Raw genomic sequence first — 21,828 nt, 5'->3', positions numbered from 1 at the left:
ACAAAATATTCATCACAGTAAATATTATACAAATTTCCAAGATATAACATCGGTGTGTTTTTTTCTTTAAAGAGTTTGGTCAAGTTAAATCTTTTGATTTCATTTAGATACTTAGACAGGACATACGTGGGGTGCCCCGACAGTCGTGGATGAGCATGGTGTGAGGCAAACCGGCAGGTTTAATATGCACAAAGAAACCAGTTCTAAAATATTTCATACCTACTGGTCCAGGGATGCTCAGCAGTTGTTATAATATTATTTGAAGTGAACGATTCAACAACTATTATCCGTGTCGAGTCATTCAAATTATAAAAATAAAAATTATTCTACATGTATTAATCAGATGTATATAATTTGCATATTCAAATTATAATTTTATATAAATTATTATTTAAACGCAACAAATACTTTCAAAAAATATACTGGTAAAAAAACTTACATTAAGAAGCATTATAAAGTAATAATAACCAGTTAAATATTTGGAACCATTGCAGCAGCATTAGTCGATCCTGAACAAGCGCATGCTGTGACAGAGTAGTCAGTCTGACCAACAATTCAAACAATGAAGTCTATTTCAATAGGAAACATGATTTCTCCCCTCCAAAAAAAAATAATAAATTTATACCTATTATAGTATAATATAATACAGAGTTGTTTGAAGTTTAAACAGATGGAATATGCAGAATGCTATTAAAAACCACAAATTTAACCTTTAAGTTTTACCAAACCAACTTTAGGGCTATATAGTTAAAATATATAAACATTGTATCAGATTATAATGAAAACTAATGTACACGATGAGCATATTATATATTTTATTTAAATTAAATCTATGATCTAGAATACGTATAATGTAGATAATATATTGGTCTTATTTCCGTTTTTATACATTATTTGATTTTTAGTATAGGATGGGTATCTTAACATGTTACCAAAAAAATCAAATAATGTACAAAAAAAAATACTGAAATAAGATTATATTTAGTTTGAAGTTTATTTATATATTTATAGTTCATATTATATAATTGCATTTTAAAATGGGGGTTATAACTTATTTATAGCCAGGACTTCTTGTGAATAAATTGTGTTCTTCGTTGATATTTATTATTATTACCTATTACTATTATTTTATTAGACAACTCGGAGTTATGTGTAATGCAAATTAAATAAAACTATTTAAAGAATTTTACAAATAACAATCTATTAACTCAACCGTAATAATATAATAAATTATCATGTATATAGAAATATATTTAATATATTGTATTATTTGGTTATATATTTATATAAGAAAAAAATTCACTAGGCCCATTATACAATATATTATTACTACATCAATATAATATTAGGTCCTAGATGTTTATAATATACGTGTCATTGGGTTTAATTTAAGATTACATATTTACATAGAATTTCGACTAAAACTAATACACGTATATAATTGTTTAATTTTCTGGATAGCGTATAGGTATTTATAATCAATGGTAATACTTAAATTTAATTTAATTTATAAGGGTGCCTTTTTCAAAACTTTCTGAGGCTAAGAGAGGAATTTATTTATTTAGTTTCCAACTTGATCAGTTATATTATACTAATTATATAATCGTATTATTATTTATAATATTATTAGAGCACATCTTTAGAAACGTTAGCTCATTTAAGATTTCTGAATAGCTACTTAATTTAAAAATAGATCAATCCGATTATATTATTTATATTATGGAGAGACTTCTACAGAATCAAACAGAGTGGTTAAATTCAGTTTTTCATTATTAAATATTTTAAATAAAGATCTATATAATTAAGACTAATCTAAAACTAACAAAATGTTGAAGATATTTTTCGGAAAGTTTAAGACCTTCAATAAACAACCCTTTATTTAAGTTCTATGTTTGAGTCAACCTTGCCCTGCTGTCTATGTTTGGTAATAATTTTTAAATAAATAAATACAAAATAATGAACGCAATCGTAGTAAACTTGTAGGGTCCGTATTAACAATATAGTCGATCTCCCGTTAGACCGCGGAATTCGGCCGGTAAAATCAATGGGTTAAACGTAATTGAAGTGTAATCGACTATTGTAATAATTTCCAATACTTTGACTGAGAAGTTGAATTTAAACTTTAAAGTATATACTTATTATTTATATTGTATTAGACGATTTTTGATAATTTTATTCAGTTTTTCAAAGCAAAACATTGACTTAAATATTATATTTGTTATCAAAAAATTTTATGGGCAGCAATATTCTTTAATCAATTTTTAATAATAAATCATATAATATAGTAAGTTCTAACGAACCATAGATTCTAACTATAACGTGGGAACTGTACATATTTTATTTTTTATAAACTATAGAAAAAAACATTTAAAGCGCTTTGAATACTGATAAGTATTAAAATATATTAAAATCATATTATTATATTATTAAATATATATTTAATTATAACATTATCGTATCGTATACCTAGTTTAAAACCAGTCACAATTTAAGAAATTCAAAACGAGTTTGGTATGCTACTTATTTACTAAACAAATCAGACGAAATAAAACAAATATCAACTGTCACGGTTCTTTATTATCAATATTTTAATTATAAAAATTTAAGTATGTATAAAGAGAGAGAGGGAACAGTAATTCCAGACGAGGTGGACGCCCACCAAACCAGGAAAAAAAAAGAATAGAATTTACAGATTTCGTTTTTGGTTTGTATTTTATAGTCTACATAAAAATATATTTTAATTACAATATTTTGTCAACATGTTTTCAATCAAACGAAAATAAATAACCGTACAATATCGTACAATATTTATTTATTTAATATAATAATATAACACTTTATAATTTTATATATGTAGAAAATAGAAATAGTTAGGCCCGTTTCACAGCCACGCGTATGATACGTACGTACGATAACGTACCATACGCTTGCGGTTTGTAAAATGGGCCTTCATTACACCTACTTAATATATATAAACTATTAAATTGATGAATATATGGAAATACAACTAATACTACATAGCATATACTATAATCAAATTACTGTAAGTACCATAAGTAAATAAAGTACATATTTTTGATACCGGTAAGGTATCAACTTGTTTCGTTTGTATCAAAAAATAAAATAAATAAAAACTACGTACCAGTTTTTTCCTTGATTTCACATAAAACACTGAATAAAGAAGGTTTCATTCGATGACAATTTAGTGTATGTTTTCTGTAAAAATAAATATTTGATACTTTAAAATAACTAAACATGAATACCTTAATTTTTACAATAGTTTACATTATTTAACTCAGTTATTTTAAATAAACAAAACTGTAATTAGTATAATTAGTGGTGATAATTATGCTTGATACATCATTGTAATGAAATTTATCAGGGCGAATGATAATGTAAAAACAATTCATATTACGAATAAAATATTTTATCGAAAAAACGTAAAATAACTATTTTAAATATTATTTGTTCTTAAAAATTGAACCATACAGGTAATAAAAGTAACAAATCTAATAATTAAATTATCATATCATAGAAGGTTATTTTAATTAAAAACAAATAATTACATTTTTTTTACACAATTGTCAATAGGTACTACTTATATCATTAATGTTTGATAAAATAATAAGTTGTATATTCAATTAAAATATTAGATGAAATCTGCAATAATTAATAACCTAAAATTATGAATACCTCTTACCTATAAAATACTATTAAGATAAAATTATAAGACCATTAAATATTTATCTATAAATCGAATTGAAAGTCATAAAAAAAATAATGGACGTAATAAAATAATTAACCTAACGAATTAAATTATATTTATATCTTAAACTGAATTATCACATTAAAGCATATTATTATAGTTTTATTAGAATTAAAACAAACTTTATTTCTCAACTTAAAATAAGTTACATTTTACTACAATGTGTCTTCTAATAACACAATATTGTACCCTTGCATTTCACTATAAAAACACCTATACACAGTGTGTTAGTTACTTATAAGTTGGTGGAAAATATTAAAATACCTAATGTGTAGTTAAAGTTTTACTTTTAACTATTAAATACATTACGTACCTACCTATTTATTTTATTATTTAGACCACAATTTATACCTTTTTATACACAGGATTTTTATTTTAAATGTTGACTTTTATGTCGTAGAAAATAAGTCAATCACCAACAAAATCTGTGTATAAATTTCTATCCAACAATTAATGTTCAGTTAAATTTGTATATTAATTACATTTACACTAATTACACAAAACAAGTTAGGAAAGCTTCTACATAACATAATAAAATTAGGTATCTAAAATCTTAAGACCACCCTCAACAAAAAGTGGCTACTGTAAATCATAAGAAGATTACAATTGAAAGATTAGTGTTGGAACAAAATGTCATTAGCCATCATCATCATATTATTACCATTTAAAGCAATTATTATCGCGTCAGAAATCCGTGTCCAATTTTCCATTAAAAGAGTTATGACGCTATATTAGTAACTTTTGCAACACAAAAAGTAAACTATGTGGTCATATGTATTTTGAACACCAATAGATAGATTCAACCAATTACTCTCAAAATATAATTAAAAGCTTGACAAATTTAATCTAAATTTAAATACATTTGTCCTTTATATAAATACAAGATATTTCGCATAAATAAATGAAATAGACGCTAAGATTTTTCTAGTTTTCAATAAAATCATAACTTTTTTTTAAGGAGCGAGCCGAAAATGTCACTATATAATTTGTCCGTAGATTTTCTAAATCCTTGCACATGAAACCCAAAATAATGCATGCAAAAGTATAACAAAATATATTTTATTATTACACCCGTATGTAATGTGTATAACTTGTATAACACTAATGTCTAGAATGACGTAACGCAAGAATTAACCGCAACCCCAAAAAAATACTATTTAATGAAAATTAGATTTATCTTGTAACTAAAATATAATGGTATATACTATTTTGGTCTGACGAGACACATTTATTTATTCTTAGCTTATTAGTAATAAATAAAACAGTACCAATAATATTTAGCTCGCATGCTTCGGTCTTATAATAAGGTATATTTATACATATATATAAATGTTATCGTTTTATAAAGATAGGCACATAAAAAGAGAAAAATGAAAATATATTTGGATACAGACCATCATGTTTTTAGGGAAACTACATTTACTGCTTGAAATCTTGACCATACTAAATTCGGTAGTTGTAAAATAATCCCCAGTTATTTAATGTACTGGGGATTTACAGGCATGTTAAATTTAATTAAATATCAATTAGTTATATAAGAAATAAAATTAATAGGTAGGTATTGTACATATTATGTTAAACAATGTTAATTTATAAAAATTGCCTTATACCCTAAAAATTTAATCGTGTACCTACCTATCAGTACTTACATTGGAAAAACACTTCTAATAACATATTTATCTTATTTAACGGATTTATGGGGAATAAAATAGACAATTTATCATTTTTTATCTGTCCAGTCGTAGGGAACCACACCACAATTTTTTTAAATATTACCTAAATTGTGCATAGCAATAATCAAATTATAAATTATAAGTTATTTCTCTTAAAATAAAATAAATGAATATTCCATTTCATTTTAAGTACGATTTTTTTTTAGAATTTAGGATAAAATCAAAAATGTGGAAAAGTCGACCTGAAGTAGACATGACGACAAATTTAAATCGGTTTTTAGAATTTTTTTCGCTTTACTAGATCAAACAGTACCTTGGAATGAAAACACGTCTAAATTCCTATATTCCACGTGTGTTTGACAAATACAGAAAATCACTGCTTCTAATCCCCTTAAATGTATAATATATTATTAGAATAATAGTAGCGTAAAGTAAAATATATTATTAAAATAGTAGCCTAAAGTAAAAATGTTTTAGGTATAAGAAGAGGAATAATATTATGTACATCAACTATTGATATTTAGAAACTTTCCCAAATACTCGAATTTTGTCAACTCAGTCGTGTAAGGGCGTATGTCGTATGGCTATAAATTATAATGCTATGTATATTATATTATTTATAGGTATCGTTTATTTTGGCGCGTACCATTGTCAACATGAAAAATAATAATTTTAGGGCCCTCTATAACATGTTACTTGAACTTTTTCCTTAAATCCACCACTGCTTTTAAATACAATTAACACAAAATGCCCAATAGGTACAGGAATTTTATTTTATAAATTTGTGGTACGTGAAAATGTTCAAGCTGGGTAGGTAGTACGCGGATATAAAAAGTTGAGAACCGCTGTAACTCTCAAGTTAAACAACATCAACATGATCGTAAAAGCGGCAAGTGATGCTCGAAATCTAAAATCTCTTTTTTATTCGTGACTACTAAGTCATAGTTAAGACACTAAAATATGAAAATAACAAAATTTTTAGACTTAAGCTATTTTGATCAAAATTCGAATTTTCAGATTATTTCATAATTTAAAATAACATAGATTGTACGAGTATACCTTTTACATTTTTTTTTAACTGAATCCTAAATTTAAAATTTTACGAAGTTGTGTAAAACTATTTTCAAAATTCTCCAATATTTATTTTAACATTTAAATTAGGTATGCACATAGGCGTAATTTCAACTTTTGACTTGGGGGGGGGGCTGAATATATTAAAGGCAAGCAGACCATTGCAATATAGCATATTAAAATTGTATATCCTAGATTATTTTTTTGGGTGGGGGGTTACGGCTAAGTTTGGGGGGCTTAGCACACCCAAGCCCCCCCCCCCCCAATTTGCGCCTATGGGTATGCACCTAAACATAATTTATAAATATAATTATAAAAATAAATCATTGGTATGAATTTCAAAAAGAGCACAAGAAAATAAACTATAAGCGGAAAAGCACAAGACTATTTATTCATTATATTTTCGTAAAATAATTTGTCGTTAAATATACAAAAAAAAACACAAATTGAGTTGAATTAAATATAAAATTGAACATCTGGTCAAAATAAATGTTCGTAGGAATAATATATTATTAAAAGTTTAGTTGATTACTAAATGTTTGATAGAACAAATCTAAAAAAAATCACCGATCACCGATCTATTTTGAATGTCTTACGAGTTAAAACACCGGAAAACTTTTTTCCCTAGGTCTATTTAAAGGTTTTATCGTCTCTGATTAATTTTTTCTTTATTTTATTTTAAGAGTAATTTCCAAAGATATTTATAGTCAAAGAAAACATACCTACATAAACTATATTTTCAAACCAAACTGTAATAATAATTTATGGGCTGGGCATCCTTGCAAGTACAATATCAATTGTAAGAAGGAAGCAATTTTTAATCATAAAGTAGTCATATCGGGATTATTTATTTTTAGTGTTATGAATTAGGATGGAACAGATTGAAACTGCTTAATTCCTAAAATTTAGTAACAAGAAATAATTGCTTATTAAAAAATACATCACTCGAAATGTATGTTTTTTATAATTCCCTAACCTAATTTTCAAATTATAAATTACGATACCTACTAAAATACATAGGACTGACGACTAAAACAAGACAAATGCCTACTGAAATACATGACATTATGAGCAACAATTTCTTTTTTCCAGTCCGAGATGTGTTTGAAATTTATATAAGAAAACGAATACCGCTCTTGGAACTTTTAAGTTTTTAAACTGGCTGTTTGGTAAGTTGCCCACTTTCCCATCCCTGTATTATATGATTGCTAGTCATGACTCTTGATTGTACATTTTATCTTTAACCTTTAATATACTTTAACTAAAGAAACTACTTGTTTTTAGACTCTGAGTAAAACTAAGAATGAATGATCTTGAGAATGTTTATTTTAATTATTTTTTTCTCAGAACATAGTTCGGATACTCTAAAAGTTTCATGTAGTATACTTTATAATATTATAATTTGAATCTAGATAGTATTCTACAAAGAGATCATCCCACAAATTATTTAAGTGTGAGAAAATGTTCTAAAAATATTGAATTAATGGAGCAAAATCGGTTTTAAATGTTTCCTATTTTATCAAAAACCTGGCACTTTATAAGACTTCCAAAATTCCCATCATCAATAATACTTTGAATTATTATTGAACAAATTATAAGTACAATTAACAAAATCAAAAAGAGATGAACATTATCAATTATCTGAACCTCTCAGCATTGATGATTAAAACAAAGTTGTCGCCACAAAACAATAAAATTTAAACTATTATCTACTTACCTAGATAAATCTCATTAACTGTAATTTCATTGTTCTATTTTAAATTTTAGTTTTCAACATTAATTATTTTTATATATTATTCTCAATATTATTTTATGCCATATTAGTAATAGTAATTTCCAATTATCAAGTTTAGATCATAATTACTATAGTTACACTCAGAATTATTTTATCGAAAGTGATAATTAATTAGGTATTAGGCAACTTTAATTTCTGTCTGGCTTTTTAAACATAATATTCTTTTGATTTTATCAATTTATTTTGTACATAATTTAAGTCTAAAATAATATGATGTTTTAAAAGTTAAGTAAAGAATTAGTTAACTTTTGGTCAACTGGAACAATGCAATTGTACCCAATAAGAAAATTAATTTAGTAGATTTAGGTAATAAATAGGTAAAATACTTATTAGTTGTTAAAATTAAAAACTATACAGAGAAAAGGATTTATTTCAAAAAATACTTTTTAGGTACCTATATGATTTTAATTAATTATTAAAAAATAAATAAAATAAATCCTATAAAATGAATTGAATAAAAATATATATTGTGAAAATTTTTTTGAAACAATTATTAATTATTTAAAAAATATAGCTTTTAAATTTATTTTTAAATTCTAGTGGAATATGATGAATATGTAATATACCTGGTACCTAATATCGATTTTTTTCAACTACCAGATTTCAATCTTCAAGAATGTGCAGTCAAATCCTTCATAATGAGTATTACTATTATAAAATCTCCCAACCATATATTTCAATTTCTTATGGTTCAAAACAAAACATTGAAACTATTACCAGTAGATATCCTATAAAAGTATAGCCAAAGCAGATAGAAGCACAAGGAGAAAAAAGTAAAACTAATTTACATTCAAAATTAACATTTTTTTATGGAAAAACTAAAAAAAATAATATCTTGTACCTGTTTATTTTTATCTTGATTTGGAACAAATTTCGAAAGATTAATTGAATAAACAAATTTTTTTTAAGTTTGCAATGAGTAACCTGACAATACTCTGTAAGTGTTCAGATATAGAATGGCCTAGGAAACATGAGATTAGAGGAAATCATTAATGGGAGGATTTGTTAATGATAATTTTCAAAATAATCTCATAAAAATTATGGTCCAAACTAAAAAGGAAGTATAATTGAAATTAACACTAGTAAAAATTTAAGGTAAATGCATTTTTAACAAAATTCATCTATGTAATAGGTATATTCTGTTCAAGATAAAAAACCTAGTTGGCGACCACCAATTTCCGTTGAGCCACAGTCAGGCAACACCTGCTTGTCACCCCCACCCACCAAAATAAGTAATTATTATTTGTTTAGGTTCCTTAGTTAGTTATTCTAATTAAATAAATAAATATTAAACTAAATCAAATTAAAAAGTTACCTATATGAACATTTTGATAATTTTAATGGGCACCTAGCTATCATGTTGGATAAAACTAGTGATAAGACCTGCTGACCATGTTTCTAATACAATACAAAAACACTTTCCTATGTTAAGTAGGTAGTTGATAGTTTGATACAATGTATCATGAAATAAACTAATATATAAATACCTAGCTAGTAAATTAATATAATATCAAAAAATACTATGAGTTTACGACTACTTAGCTATCAAGATCAGTTGATAAACAGTAGGATGTAATAGAAAATAGGAAAAAAATGTTTAAGTAGTTAGGTACCTTGAGTTTCGACAATAAACAATAAAGCTAAAATTTGAAGTAAAAGCCTTATGTGTATTACCCGGTGTATTAGGTAAATGGATAATGTATAGGTATATAAAATATGTGTACAATAAGTAGGGTTTAATTACCTAGCTTGAGCTTCATCTAAAGACTGATCAGTAATGTTCATTATTTGCTGCAAAATTTCACCAATATCCTGTTTACGTGTATCTTGATCAGGTGGCGTGGGAGCACCATGGTTGGGATCGACAGACGACATCCCATAAGGTTGTGGCAACATTGCACTGGTCGGATGCATCATGCGGTTATGCTCATCCATGCTATTCATTTTGATAAATTCTGAAATTGTACGTACAAATTCTATTAGGTAGGCACCTATGTAATGTAAGTAATTTTATGAGTTCCAAACACGAGTCGGGACATTCAAATGGAGAAAAAAAATAATCCATTGACACCTTGCGAGGGTTTTAAATGGGGTGGTGTAGCAATTGGAGCGATGAATGTTTATTTATACATTATTATGTGGATTTATTACATAAAATCGTGTCTGTCGAGGGACGACACACGTCGTTGACGCGAGTTCTGTGTACTTACATTGCGAGTCGTCTGCGGAAAACGTCAGCGGCATAACAGCGCAGAACCGAAGAGATCCCGTCCGGAAGTCTAACGGTATAGACGATCGCTTTCCACGGGAACGAAATTCGCCGGCATGAAGTAGTTACCGCACGAGCACAGGAAACGCACACGGACGTCGACGATTACTATCGTAATGATACGATCACAAACGTACCATACGTACGGCAGGTATTATGTTTTTTCCATTCCAGACGTGGTCGAAAATTCAGCGGGGAACTGACGAATAATATCGAGACGGAGATGGAGAGATGAAAATATATAGTGACAATGAAACCCAAGACAACGGCGAATCACACACGGACCGTGCGTAATATTCCAGACACGTACTTGGGAAATTGAAAACAATAACGCCTAATCGGTGTAATTAATTAATAAAAATATTATTGAACGACAGTGAAGGAGACGACGGCGACAGCGGTGGTGACTGTGATGATGATGATGACGATAATAATAACAGTGAAATTAATTCGATAAAAAAAAAAACGAAACAAAACAAAACAAAACAAAAGAAATATGGCCGTAACGCGAAACGGTACGGTCGAGACGCGGACAACTGGGATTGAGAGCTGTCTCGGCGCCGGTGGCAGAGCGGTTCCAGATTTCCCAGTGCCCGGGGATGGTGGTGGGGAGCCCAGCCGTCGGAATGCCGTCAGCCGGCCAATGGCGGGTCCCGCTTTTGCGTCGCGGGTGACGGCGGCGATACAACCAACTACACCACGTACGACTATAATACAACTTTACTTACTACTGGCACCGCCACCACCGACGTCACCATCACCGTCACCGTCACCGCCTCCGCCGCCGCTACCTCCCCACCCTGCGTCAACAACCGACGAGGCAACGACAGTAGAACGGTACCGCTCGGCAAATGAAGCGAATAATATGGACCGATCGTCAATCGGACGGGCGCCCTCGCTCAGTCGCTTCCCGGGAAAATCCCGGTGCGTTGCACCACTGATTGCCGCCGGGTCCTTATCAGCTTTCGACGGGCGCCCGAACTCGTTGTCCCAGACGACCGACGCCGCCCGGCGACATTTCGTCCACCATGAGTACAAGAAATATTAAACAATAATTTTACAGACAATTTTACATCTAAATCATCTAATGGCTAATATTATTTATTATATTAGATTGTCGCGTTTGTGAAGACTACAGATAGGTGTCTTCGAAAATTCGCTGGAGCGAACTGTAAACACTTTGAATTTGAAAAAATGCAGTGTTCTTCTTCTCCACTAGTTTTCGGGCAATTTATGAACGAATGCTACCGATTAACTTTTTTCGACCATGAATACAAGGTGGTTGAGGAATAGCGATCTCAGGTCGACTTTAACCCCTTTTTTATCACTTTAATTATCTTAAATAATACTTAATGGGATAAGTAAATCGATAATATAATATCTACAAATTTCTAAGCTTTATTACTCATAGGTATTCTATAAACTAATTGTATAGGTCTATTTTATAACTAAACTGGTGTAGACCTATTGGTTTGTAACTTTGGCACTTTTGCAAGGTATACTTGTGGAAGGCGGGAAGCGCAATCCATACGCACCAATCACCAATGAACTAATTTTTTTACGGTATATCAGCACCATGAACTATGATTAATCATAGTTCATGGTTGGTACAGATAAATACATATAGAGTATACTCTATGCATAGATACTAGATAGTAGATACAATAACAATGAATGTTACAACCCTAACATATTGATTGGTGGGGTACCTATAATAAAGCTATTTATATATACCATAATAATATTATTATATTTTTTTTCACAATTGTTTTGGACCAGGCCGGGCCGGACTTGAGGATAAAATTGATGGACCGGATCGGGCCGAAAATTTATGGCCCTTGCAGGTCTATAGTACCTACTCGTGACATGTGAGAATTTCAAATTTGGTATATATTATCATATTCTTATTGTTAAGCACAAAACCATTACAGTTATAACGCCTTAGTTTCGCCTTATACGCACCACTTCTATAAAATAATTAAAAATTGAAGCAATTCTCATCTGGCTTCTGGGTTTTTATTATTTGCATAATTTTTGATATAAACATATTATTAGTTAATAGAATGAATAACAATATGATATAGCCTATATCATATATACCTAGGTAGGTACCAGCATCCATTACATAAATAGTACCTATGAGCTATAATTTATGATCAACGGTAATACGTTTTTCTTTCTCTGAATTTATTCTGTTATATAGAACCTTTATTTAAATTTTAAATAGGTATTTTATAATTTATATAATTTTAGGTACTCCGATCAATGTCAATGGTATATTTTTCTTTTGCAATAATAAATAATATAATGAATGATTATTGAAATTCTAACTTAAAAGTACCTACGTATCCATCTATATTATAATAATTTTATAATTATTATTTATACCATTCAAACCTGTTCAATTGTTTTTTCTGTTGATAGGAAATAATATGTGCACAAATCAATAAATCTATAGGTACGGCTAACTTGCCTAACTGTGATGTACCTATATAGATGAGCATATACAAACTTAATCTATTGACAAGGAGGTATTTTATTTGATTAATAACTAATAAGCCACTTATAGTAGTCACACATTAGCGGCATTTTAATTAGTTTACTTTGAGTTAACCAGAACCTTAATCGGCTTAAATATTTAGACTGCATGACATCAAATTACGAAAACTGGGACGTTTAGACCACAAATTAAAAAAACAATCATCTCAGGTCACAGGATAATAAATATTGTTTTCATCAATTTTAGATCCGACGAAGTATTCAATAATAATGTTTGATTCACTACCATAATTTTTATTACTATTACGTTTGATTCTGTGAATTTATCGATATACATGTATAATACTAAATCTAAATATTGTAGGTAGCTTTGGCATCTGCAAATTGTTTTTATAACTCGTAAAAATGTATTTCTGGGGAGTACCCAAAAAATCTACTATTTCGATCCATGATCCACTGTGGATACATACAAAAAATCATTCATAATATTACTGTACTATTTTAAGGAAGTGATGACGTATTAACAATTCAGAATTAGATTCCGCTAGCAAAATTAAATTAACCCAAGTCATAATGAACAAAATGCATTTATTGTTACAGATACTTTGTAGTAAGATTATATTTATTTTTGTAAACATAGCGTGTTATTACATTATTAAAATTTAGTTATAATGTAAGTATATACGTATATAGTATATGTACCATTATAATATAGTATTATAAATATATCACAAAATTTCATTAACATTTACATGTTTAGTGATGGCATACATATTATATTAACAAAAAAAATATATTTATTATATATGCTATAGACGCCTATACATAATATAAGACTACATTTCTAAATTAATGTTTAGTATTATGTGTATTGTGTATTTTTAAACATAATATAATTATTACATGACATTGTCAATGTCAACATACATTTTTCTGTTGTAACTTTTAATGATAATATACCAGCTAATAACAGTATATACCTAACAGGCAACAGCTATCAGTTACCAATATTGTAAAAGTAATATTTTGAATACATATAATTACATTATAAATGGTAAATGTCGTAATGTCTGGTATAACAGCCTATAAGTTTTTGAGCATAAATTATAAATATAACACTTTAGATAGTTTATATATTAATAAGTATACATCATATATCTATATAGTAGGTACTTTATTCATATCCGTGTATGCACTATTCGACGATAAGGTGACACGAAATATTTCAAACACATTTTACTGCTATAAAGGACTTAATATTGCATTTTGTCTATCTTAAAATATAATATTGACTTATTCATAGTGAATTAAAATTCCGATTTAAGCATGTTGTATTTAGATAGGTATATCAAGTAATTATTACATATAAATCATAAATAATCATAGAATTTTTAAAGCCTCTAGTCATCAATTTTTAGTTAGGCGGAATCAATACATATAAAATTAAAGTTCGGCGGAGTCGATAATCGACACAATCGTAAGTTTCTTACCGGTAAAAAGGTAATTTCGAGCTCGTAACGGAACGCATGTTACTAGGAGAATTTATACTACCTGCACTAAAATACATTTTTGGGACGCAAATTGTTCCAGACACTGTAGTATGTGTATTTTAAACTAATTCATGCATAATATGTCCTTGCTTTAAACCAACATATTAAGTATTAAATCACATAATTTATTATAGCTTTATAAGTACCTAATACATTTTATACGTATTCTGATTGGGGCCCTCAGCCAATATTTACTTACTTAATAAGCGTATAGGTAGATATACAAGAGACTCCGGAACACAATCGGTCAGTCCTCTGCTGCAGACTTCCCGATCGTTGTATATATATATACCTACTTCGGCACGTTTAAAATCGGGAGAGCTGCATCCGAGTTGGGTCCCAAAATTAAAATTCAAAACGGTACTTTCACCTGTCTTGCAAGTACAAAATTCGTGTGTGCTCTATTATTTGCCTAAAATAATCCGGAACCCAACTAGTATACTATACCTGCCTGTAATGAACTTCCAGTGTTAGGGACCCAAGTCGGATGCGCCACGCAGGTCGGGAGGTGTACAAAAGGCTATTAACCTCGCGCTGAGTCCCACCGACTAGCTGTGTCGACTGTCAGTCGGATTTATATGTACCTACCTATTTTGTAGAGCCCGTGGGTCTAACCGGTATGGCATGCACTATAAGGTTGTAAACTATAAGGTTACAACCAGTACAATATTGCTCAATCCATTCTATTCTTTACGACATTATATAGGTACACATTCGGTGACAACACGATTAACGAATATGCGATATATAATGCTTGTTATGGACGTAAAAATATCGAAAGCTTTGGTGAGCTAGAGCCTAGAAGCCTAGAATGATACATATTGGATTACTGATACATATATAATCTGCGGTATAAACAATCAAGTAAGGACTATGTATCAACAGAATTAATAGGGATGAATCGTGAAACACGACGGCACATCATTAACCATGGAACAACACCGGTCGTTAAAATACACAGCAACCTGCAGTACCGATAACAAAAGATAAGGGACGACACCACGGGATTCGATTCCATGCATGAGGACTAAAATATAATGATAAATGGCGGTGAGCGTGGACCACACGTGTAACTATGACCGCTCACAACGATCATCGTCACCGGTGGATGTCGTGATCCTTCGAGCTTTACAACCAATCATATACAGTACTATAGGTGTGGCTTCACCAGTCTCAACTAATCACAGAGGATCTTGGTCGGCGCCTACGCTGCGTACCAACGCAATAGGTAAGACCGTACACTCACGGTTCTACAAGGACCATACCTTCTACTAATGGGAGACTTGTGCAGTTGTGCGCACTGCGCAGTCCGTTTTTTCATAGACCAGACTGGACTGATATACATTTAAACAAAGATCGGAACCGGTCCGATAAAATAATAAAAAACCGGCCAAGTGCGAGCACGAAGGGTACCGTACTATCAGGGGTACGAAACTCTGTGAATTGGCCGAATCGGGCGATTGTAGCCTTGAACACGGTCTCCAGGGGGGCGTGGCATACGTAATCTATGATAAAAGTAAACAGTGGAAACAACCCGACCCCTACCTATTAGGCGGAAACGGTTTTTCAATACGGGTATAACATCATGTCAGTGTTACGGAAACAGTTTCATTGTTCGGACTTCAGATCATAGGTAAACACTTCACCCATCAGCTGATCGAGTTTCGCTTCTATATTGTTCTATGGTACTATCATCTATAAACATGCATATTGGCAACACTGCTTATATTATATATTCTAGGATTTTTAGTATTTGTTGTTATAGCGGCAACAGAAATACATAATCTGTGAAAATTTCAACTTTATAACTTTCATGGTTCATGAGATACAGCCTGGTGACAGACGGACAGCGGTGCCTTGGTAATAGGGTCCTATCTTACCGTACGGATCCCTAAAAATGAAGCCAGACCTGACTGGACTGATACATTTTAACAAAGACTAGGATTGGACCGTCCCGGGTTGATAAAATAAAAATGAAACCAGACAGGACCGGACCGTTATATTGGAGTGTTCCAAAAAATTCTGTTCTTTGGCTTTTGGTTTTCAGATACAGGTACTGTAGCATATGGGTACATCAAATATAAAATGGTATAAATTGGTCCAGTCGGGCAAGATGTTAATAAATATTTTGTCAGGATAACCGATAATATACATACCTTGTACCTATTTTATCAGGGATTTTTTTGTTTTGTATAGGAACTAAAATTACATTTAATTTTGAAAAATTCAAATTTTTATTTCCTTTGTTGTCCGTTCTTGTTATTTTGCGCATGTGTATCATTTTAGATAAGTCCTTTAATATATGCAGTAAGAAAATCCGAATCAAATAGGCAAAAATATTTTGCGTTAGTGCGTGACATGTGACATGTGTAATAATTATATACAATAAAATAATTATTATTATAAAAGATAACTTATAATATCGAGGACATTCACGATATTAAGTCGTTACTTAACCCCACGAAAAACCCTCGAAAAACCCCACAAAAAGAGCCATAGCCTCCCACAGTGTCATAAATGCCAAGCGTTTGGCTATACGCAAAACTATTGCAACCACGCTTCCCACTGCGTAAAATGTGGTGCGGAACATCATACCAACGAGTGCACCAAGGACCCGAAAAGTCCTGTCAAGTGTGTACTTTGCTCCGGGGACCATACCGCAAACTTCAGGGAATGCCCAGTTTTCAAAAGTGCTCAAAAAAAAAATAAGACCTTCAAAGCACCTCCAGCCAAAGTTCCAGAGTCAAACCATCATTCCAGTCCGAAATCTTACTTCGAAGCCACCAGGGTTCAAGAATCATCCACAGATCACACTTCCGTCATACTATCTAATTTTATTACTAACCTCAACTCTCTAATCAGTCCACTAATTACTTTCCTCTCCTCAGTTCTTAACGCACTAATCCCCAAAGTTTCCTTATCTCCATAGTTATTTTCGTTAAATTATCCTCATTATAAAACAATAGTCCATCCAAGGTATTATACTTATAGTTATACCTCACTAATGTTTTTATTTACCTATACCGTTATTAAATCTTTGTTATATTTCTTATCTCGTGTTTAAATATGTTTCCAATATGTAATAATATTATATAATAATTGTTGAGCAATAATAGTTTTAAACTGAATGCTAATAAAAAAAAAAAACTTATAATATATAACTATATAAGAGTAATCACTAATCGACACTACTTATTGGGCACCTTATCAACCCAACTACTACAAAACATGTATATTAGGCAATAGCCAATAGGTACATACCCTTTTAAAGAAATTTGTTGCGAAATATTTATAAAATTTGATTGATATTGGTATAATCTATATGTCTATACTCTATACTTGTCTATACTACTCGTTTACTAATAATAACTATACACTATAAATAAAAATACCCACCTATACATTGTGCAATGTGCATACCCCTCCCCATTTCTTCAATAATAGAGTTATTATTATTTATTATTATTTGATTTTTTTAATTTTTAAATATACTTATAAAGACTATATTTGAGTTTCTTGAGATTTGTTGCACTTTTTAAGAAGTGTCCTGTGGAGATACAAACTTCTGTTTTTCAGATGAGAACCTCCCTTTTATACTGTAATATATTATTGAGCGGATAATTTTTCTGAACATTTTGATGTATAAGAACCAAAATTTGAATGATTTTTGCATAATTATTTATATATTTAATTTTGTTTTACTTTTGAATTTTGAATGGTTTTAAATTGAGGTAAGTCAGGTTTGATAAAAAATATTAACGGGGTAAGTGCCTAATTGGGTTACAAAAAACAAAATCTTTCAATTTTATTGTTGATTATACATAAAAAATTATGAAGTTTCACACCACCAAGCCTGGGCAATAGTTAATGATAATTTTTAACTGAGTTAAGTTAATGAAAAACGTTTTAAAAAGTTTGAAGTTAACAGTTAACCTAATTTTTGTTTTAACTCAGTTAAGTTAAAAGTTATATGAACATTTAAATTAACTTATTAAGTTAAGTTAAGTTATTATTCTTTTTTTTTATATTATAACTAGCCGACCCATCACAGCTTCGCCCGTGACTGGTTGTTTATTTTGCCTTTGAACGATGGTAATATGTATAATGTTTTATTGAAATTTTTTCGTTTAATGTGGTCTGCAAGTAAATATAAAAACGGTCATTAAAAACCTGTTGAAATGTTTCTAGCGGTATTAATCTTATATATTGTTATAGCAGAATCCATGAACTTCATTACCCGTAAAAATCGCAAATCTTAAAAAAAATATGATTGTTCAACTACTATTTTGGTTGTAACTTACTACAGTAAGTGCAACTCGGCCACCCTGGTAGGCAATGTTCAATAATTCAATTTGATGCAAACTTATACCTGAACTGCCCAATAATAACCAATGGCAACGGATAATAAATCAACACTAATTTCGACTATTAATTGTAATCAAAGAAAACTATCAATAAATCCTCCAATATGATCCTCAATGTCCCTGTTTGAGCAACTCTTTAAAATTCTTTCTTATTGCACGGTAAAAATATAAAAGAACCACTATTTCAAATTTCAAGTTCGTATGTTGAGTAGTTTTTGAGATACAGCGATCAGTGACTCAGTGGTACCTACCTAGTTTAGGTATATAATATATATAGATTCCCTTCTCCCTCCCCTCCGAAAAAAATGAAATATCGGGCGATGTTGTGACACTCAGGAAGGTATTTGGAACACTCTGTGAAAAAAAATTGGAAAAAAATTAATAGTGTAGTCACAAAAGGCTTGTTCTTTTACGTATAAAGGATTAGATTAGCTTAGGTTTTTAATATTTCATTAACTTTATACTCATTTTTTATTAACAAAAGTTGTACTAAAGCATTCAGCAGACTGTCAGGTAAAACAGTAAAAAATTTCAGGCAAATTCGTTCAGTAGTTTTCTTGGATAGCGCGGTCGTAGAAAACCCCTTACAATTATTATAAATAATAATACAAATCAACAAACATGCCCGATAAACCAATAGCAACTATTATAATACACTATTATTATTTTAATCTGCAACAATAAACTAAATTTTTTTATTTTATAGTTTATTTTTTTCTGGACAGATGGCGCCACTGCTTTATTTTTGACATCCATATTTCCTACTTTTCTGGTGGAGTTTTCTAAACAAAAGTGGTACTATGACCTCCAGCAGACTGTTAAGTAAAACAGTAAAAAATTTCAGCCAAATCGGTTCAGTAGTTTTCTCGGTTAGCGCGGTCCAAGAAAACCCTTACCATTTTATATAATAGTATAGATAGATATCTATCTAAATACCCAGTAATATGGTTTAAAATAATAAAAATCATAAATATTATTGAACACACGAAATAGCCAATAGCTTTGCTATACATAGGTACTTAATTAATAGAATTATGTAATAAGTATAAAAAGCATACAAAATTGAAAATGTCGAAACAAATACAATCTTTTGATTTATTTATACAGATAAGTATTATATTTATTACACAGACCAAGTCTCCAGTTAGTGTAGGATGAATGTATTGAGAGAATTAAAAATTATAAATACTATAATTTAATATTTAATATTTAAATAATATCATATTACTTTAGTTATTAGTATTTATTAATTATTATTATTACAATACGCCCGTATGCCGCAGTATGGTATGGTATATCTTTATTTATACGATACACCTATATTATGTTATAATATAATTGGCTATTGCTATATCTATATGTATTTAATTGAGTTATTTTCCTTGAAGAATTCTGTTTAATAGAACAAGTAATGAATTCCCTATTCTAGTAAATGGTTATGTAATATCAATAATTATTTTTATTTTTATTATATTTATTATTTAATTATTTATAAACCAACTTAACTTGAATTTGATTAAAAGTAACTCGTTATTTATTAAGTTTATATCAATTAAAATAAGTTGAGTTAAAAATTAAGTTAATGCAAATTAAATTTTAAAAAGTTAAGTTAAAAGTTAAAATTAACTTAACTTTTAACTTTTTAACGCGTTTATGCACACCACGGAATAAGATATAGGTAATTGACTGGAGACGAGTATCTTATAGGTATTTTAGTCCATGTTTCACACTGATCAGGCTGTTGTATATAAATTATTTTAGTTATACTGTAGGGTATCAAGCATACCAGTTTAGGGCTGTTCGATTATTTCGATTAATCGATTATTACGACGATTATTATTTTCATCGATTATTTTACAGTTTTCATAAAATTCGATTAATCGCCAAATAATCTAAATCGTTATTTTGACGGTTCGAATGAACTTCTATTTTTAGCACATTCCCCAATTTTTTACTCTATTCCATTTTGAGTGGGTCTGTGTTTACTTTATGCCAACACACTAATCTACATTAAAAAAAATCGATTAATCGGTTAATCAGTCATTAAAAAAAAATCGATTAATCGTTTATTCAGTCATTAAAAAAATCGGTGATCGATTAATCAGTCGTTATAAAATCGATTTTTGGTTTGATTATTAATTTTCGATTAATCGAAATAATCGATAAAATGTGAAATTAATAATCGAGTGGTAAAAAAATTAATCGAACAGCCCTACACCAGTTGGCAGTTATCACAATATTTTAAAAGCTTTTCAGCAAATACTGTAAATGAACATTTACAGTATTTGTACTCAGTTATCAACACATATTTTTATAATTCTATGTAATTTTAGTTATCTAGTTTTCACGCTTAAATGTTTGGAAACCGTTTCAAATTTGTAAATAAATGTTATTTTATATTTATATTACTAATTCATTTTTGAACATTGTGCTAATTTTGTGATACAAATGAGTATTAGCCGTTAATCAATTTGGCACTTCCCTGGTGAAAATGATATACGGAGAGAGTACAAGTGTACACCATGATCAGTAAGACAAAAACGAGTAGGTATGCGACGTATCACGTATGCCGACGTACCTTGTTGGCTGTTGCGCTTGACTAGATAGTAGTGCGGAAAATAATTAACATTTATCAAATTCGTAGATTACCGTTATAATCACGATTAAAGATATACATGTTACTCAACGAAACTTATTTTTTGGTGCACTTAAAATCACGATTAAATATAAAATTATATCTTTAATCGTGCTTAAAATGAACGATCTTGTCATAGCAACTAGCAAGAATAACAGTTAGCGCTTTTGCATAATAGTGATTTCTCTTGGTACTACAAAATATAT

The 21,828-nt window shown here is 29.7% G+C and overlaps 1 protein-coding gene and 1 long non-coding RNA gene across 3 annotated transcripts in view; one reads left to right on the top strand and one right to left on the bottom strand.

The window, feature by feature from the left end:
- The window catches only part of LOC100168368 (homeobox protein extradenticle), a 28,166-nt gene extending 16,881 nt beyond the window's left edge, over positions 1–11,285 (bottom strand). The window contains exons 1-3 of one of the 2 annotated variants that reach the window (XM_008184448.3): positions 10,516–11,285; positions 10,050–10,260; positions 3,143–3,216 (exon numbers count right to left, since the gene is read on the bottom strand). In XM_008184448.3, the coding sequence (XP_008182670.1) occupies positions 3,143–3,216; positions 10,050–10,249 (274 nt within the window). In that variant the 5' untranslated portion in view covers positions 10,250–10,260; positions 10,516–11,285. The remainder of the gene's footprint in view (positions 1–3,142; positions 3,217–10,049; positions 10,261–10,515) is intronic. The other variant, XM_001948185.5, reaches the window with a different exon arrangement.
- Positions 1,364–20,944, top strand: LOC115033731. Its single transcript, XR_003839031.1, has 3 exons — positions 1,364–1,373; positions 9,797–9,799; positions 20,777–20,944. It is a non-coding gene; the product is annotated as an uncharacterized LOC115033731 (long non-coding RNA).
- The last annotated feature ends 884 nt before the right edge of the window (positions 20,945–21,828 follow it).

Source organism: Acyrthosiphon pisum, chromosome A1, assembly GCF_005508785.2.
Source record: "Acyrthosiphon pisum isolate AL4f chromosome A1, pea_aphid_22Mar2018_4r6ur, whole genome shotgun sequence".
In the NCBI taxonomy this organism is placed as follows: domain Eukaryota; kingdom Metazoa; phylum Arthropoda; class Insecta; order Hemiptera; family Aphididae; genus Acyrthosiphon; species Acyrthosiphon pisum.
The sequence above is the reverse complement of the archived record's forward strand: the minus strand, read 5'-3'. Positions and strand labels throughout refer to the sequence as shown.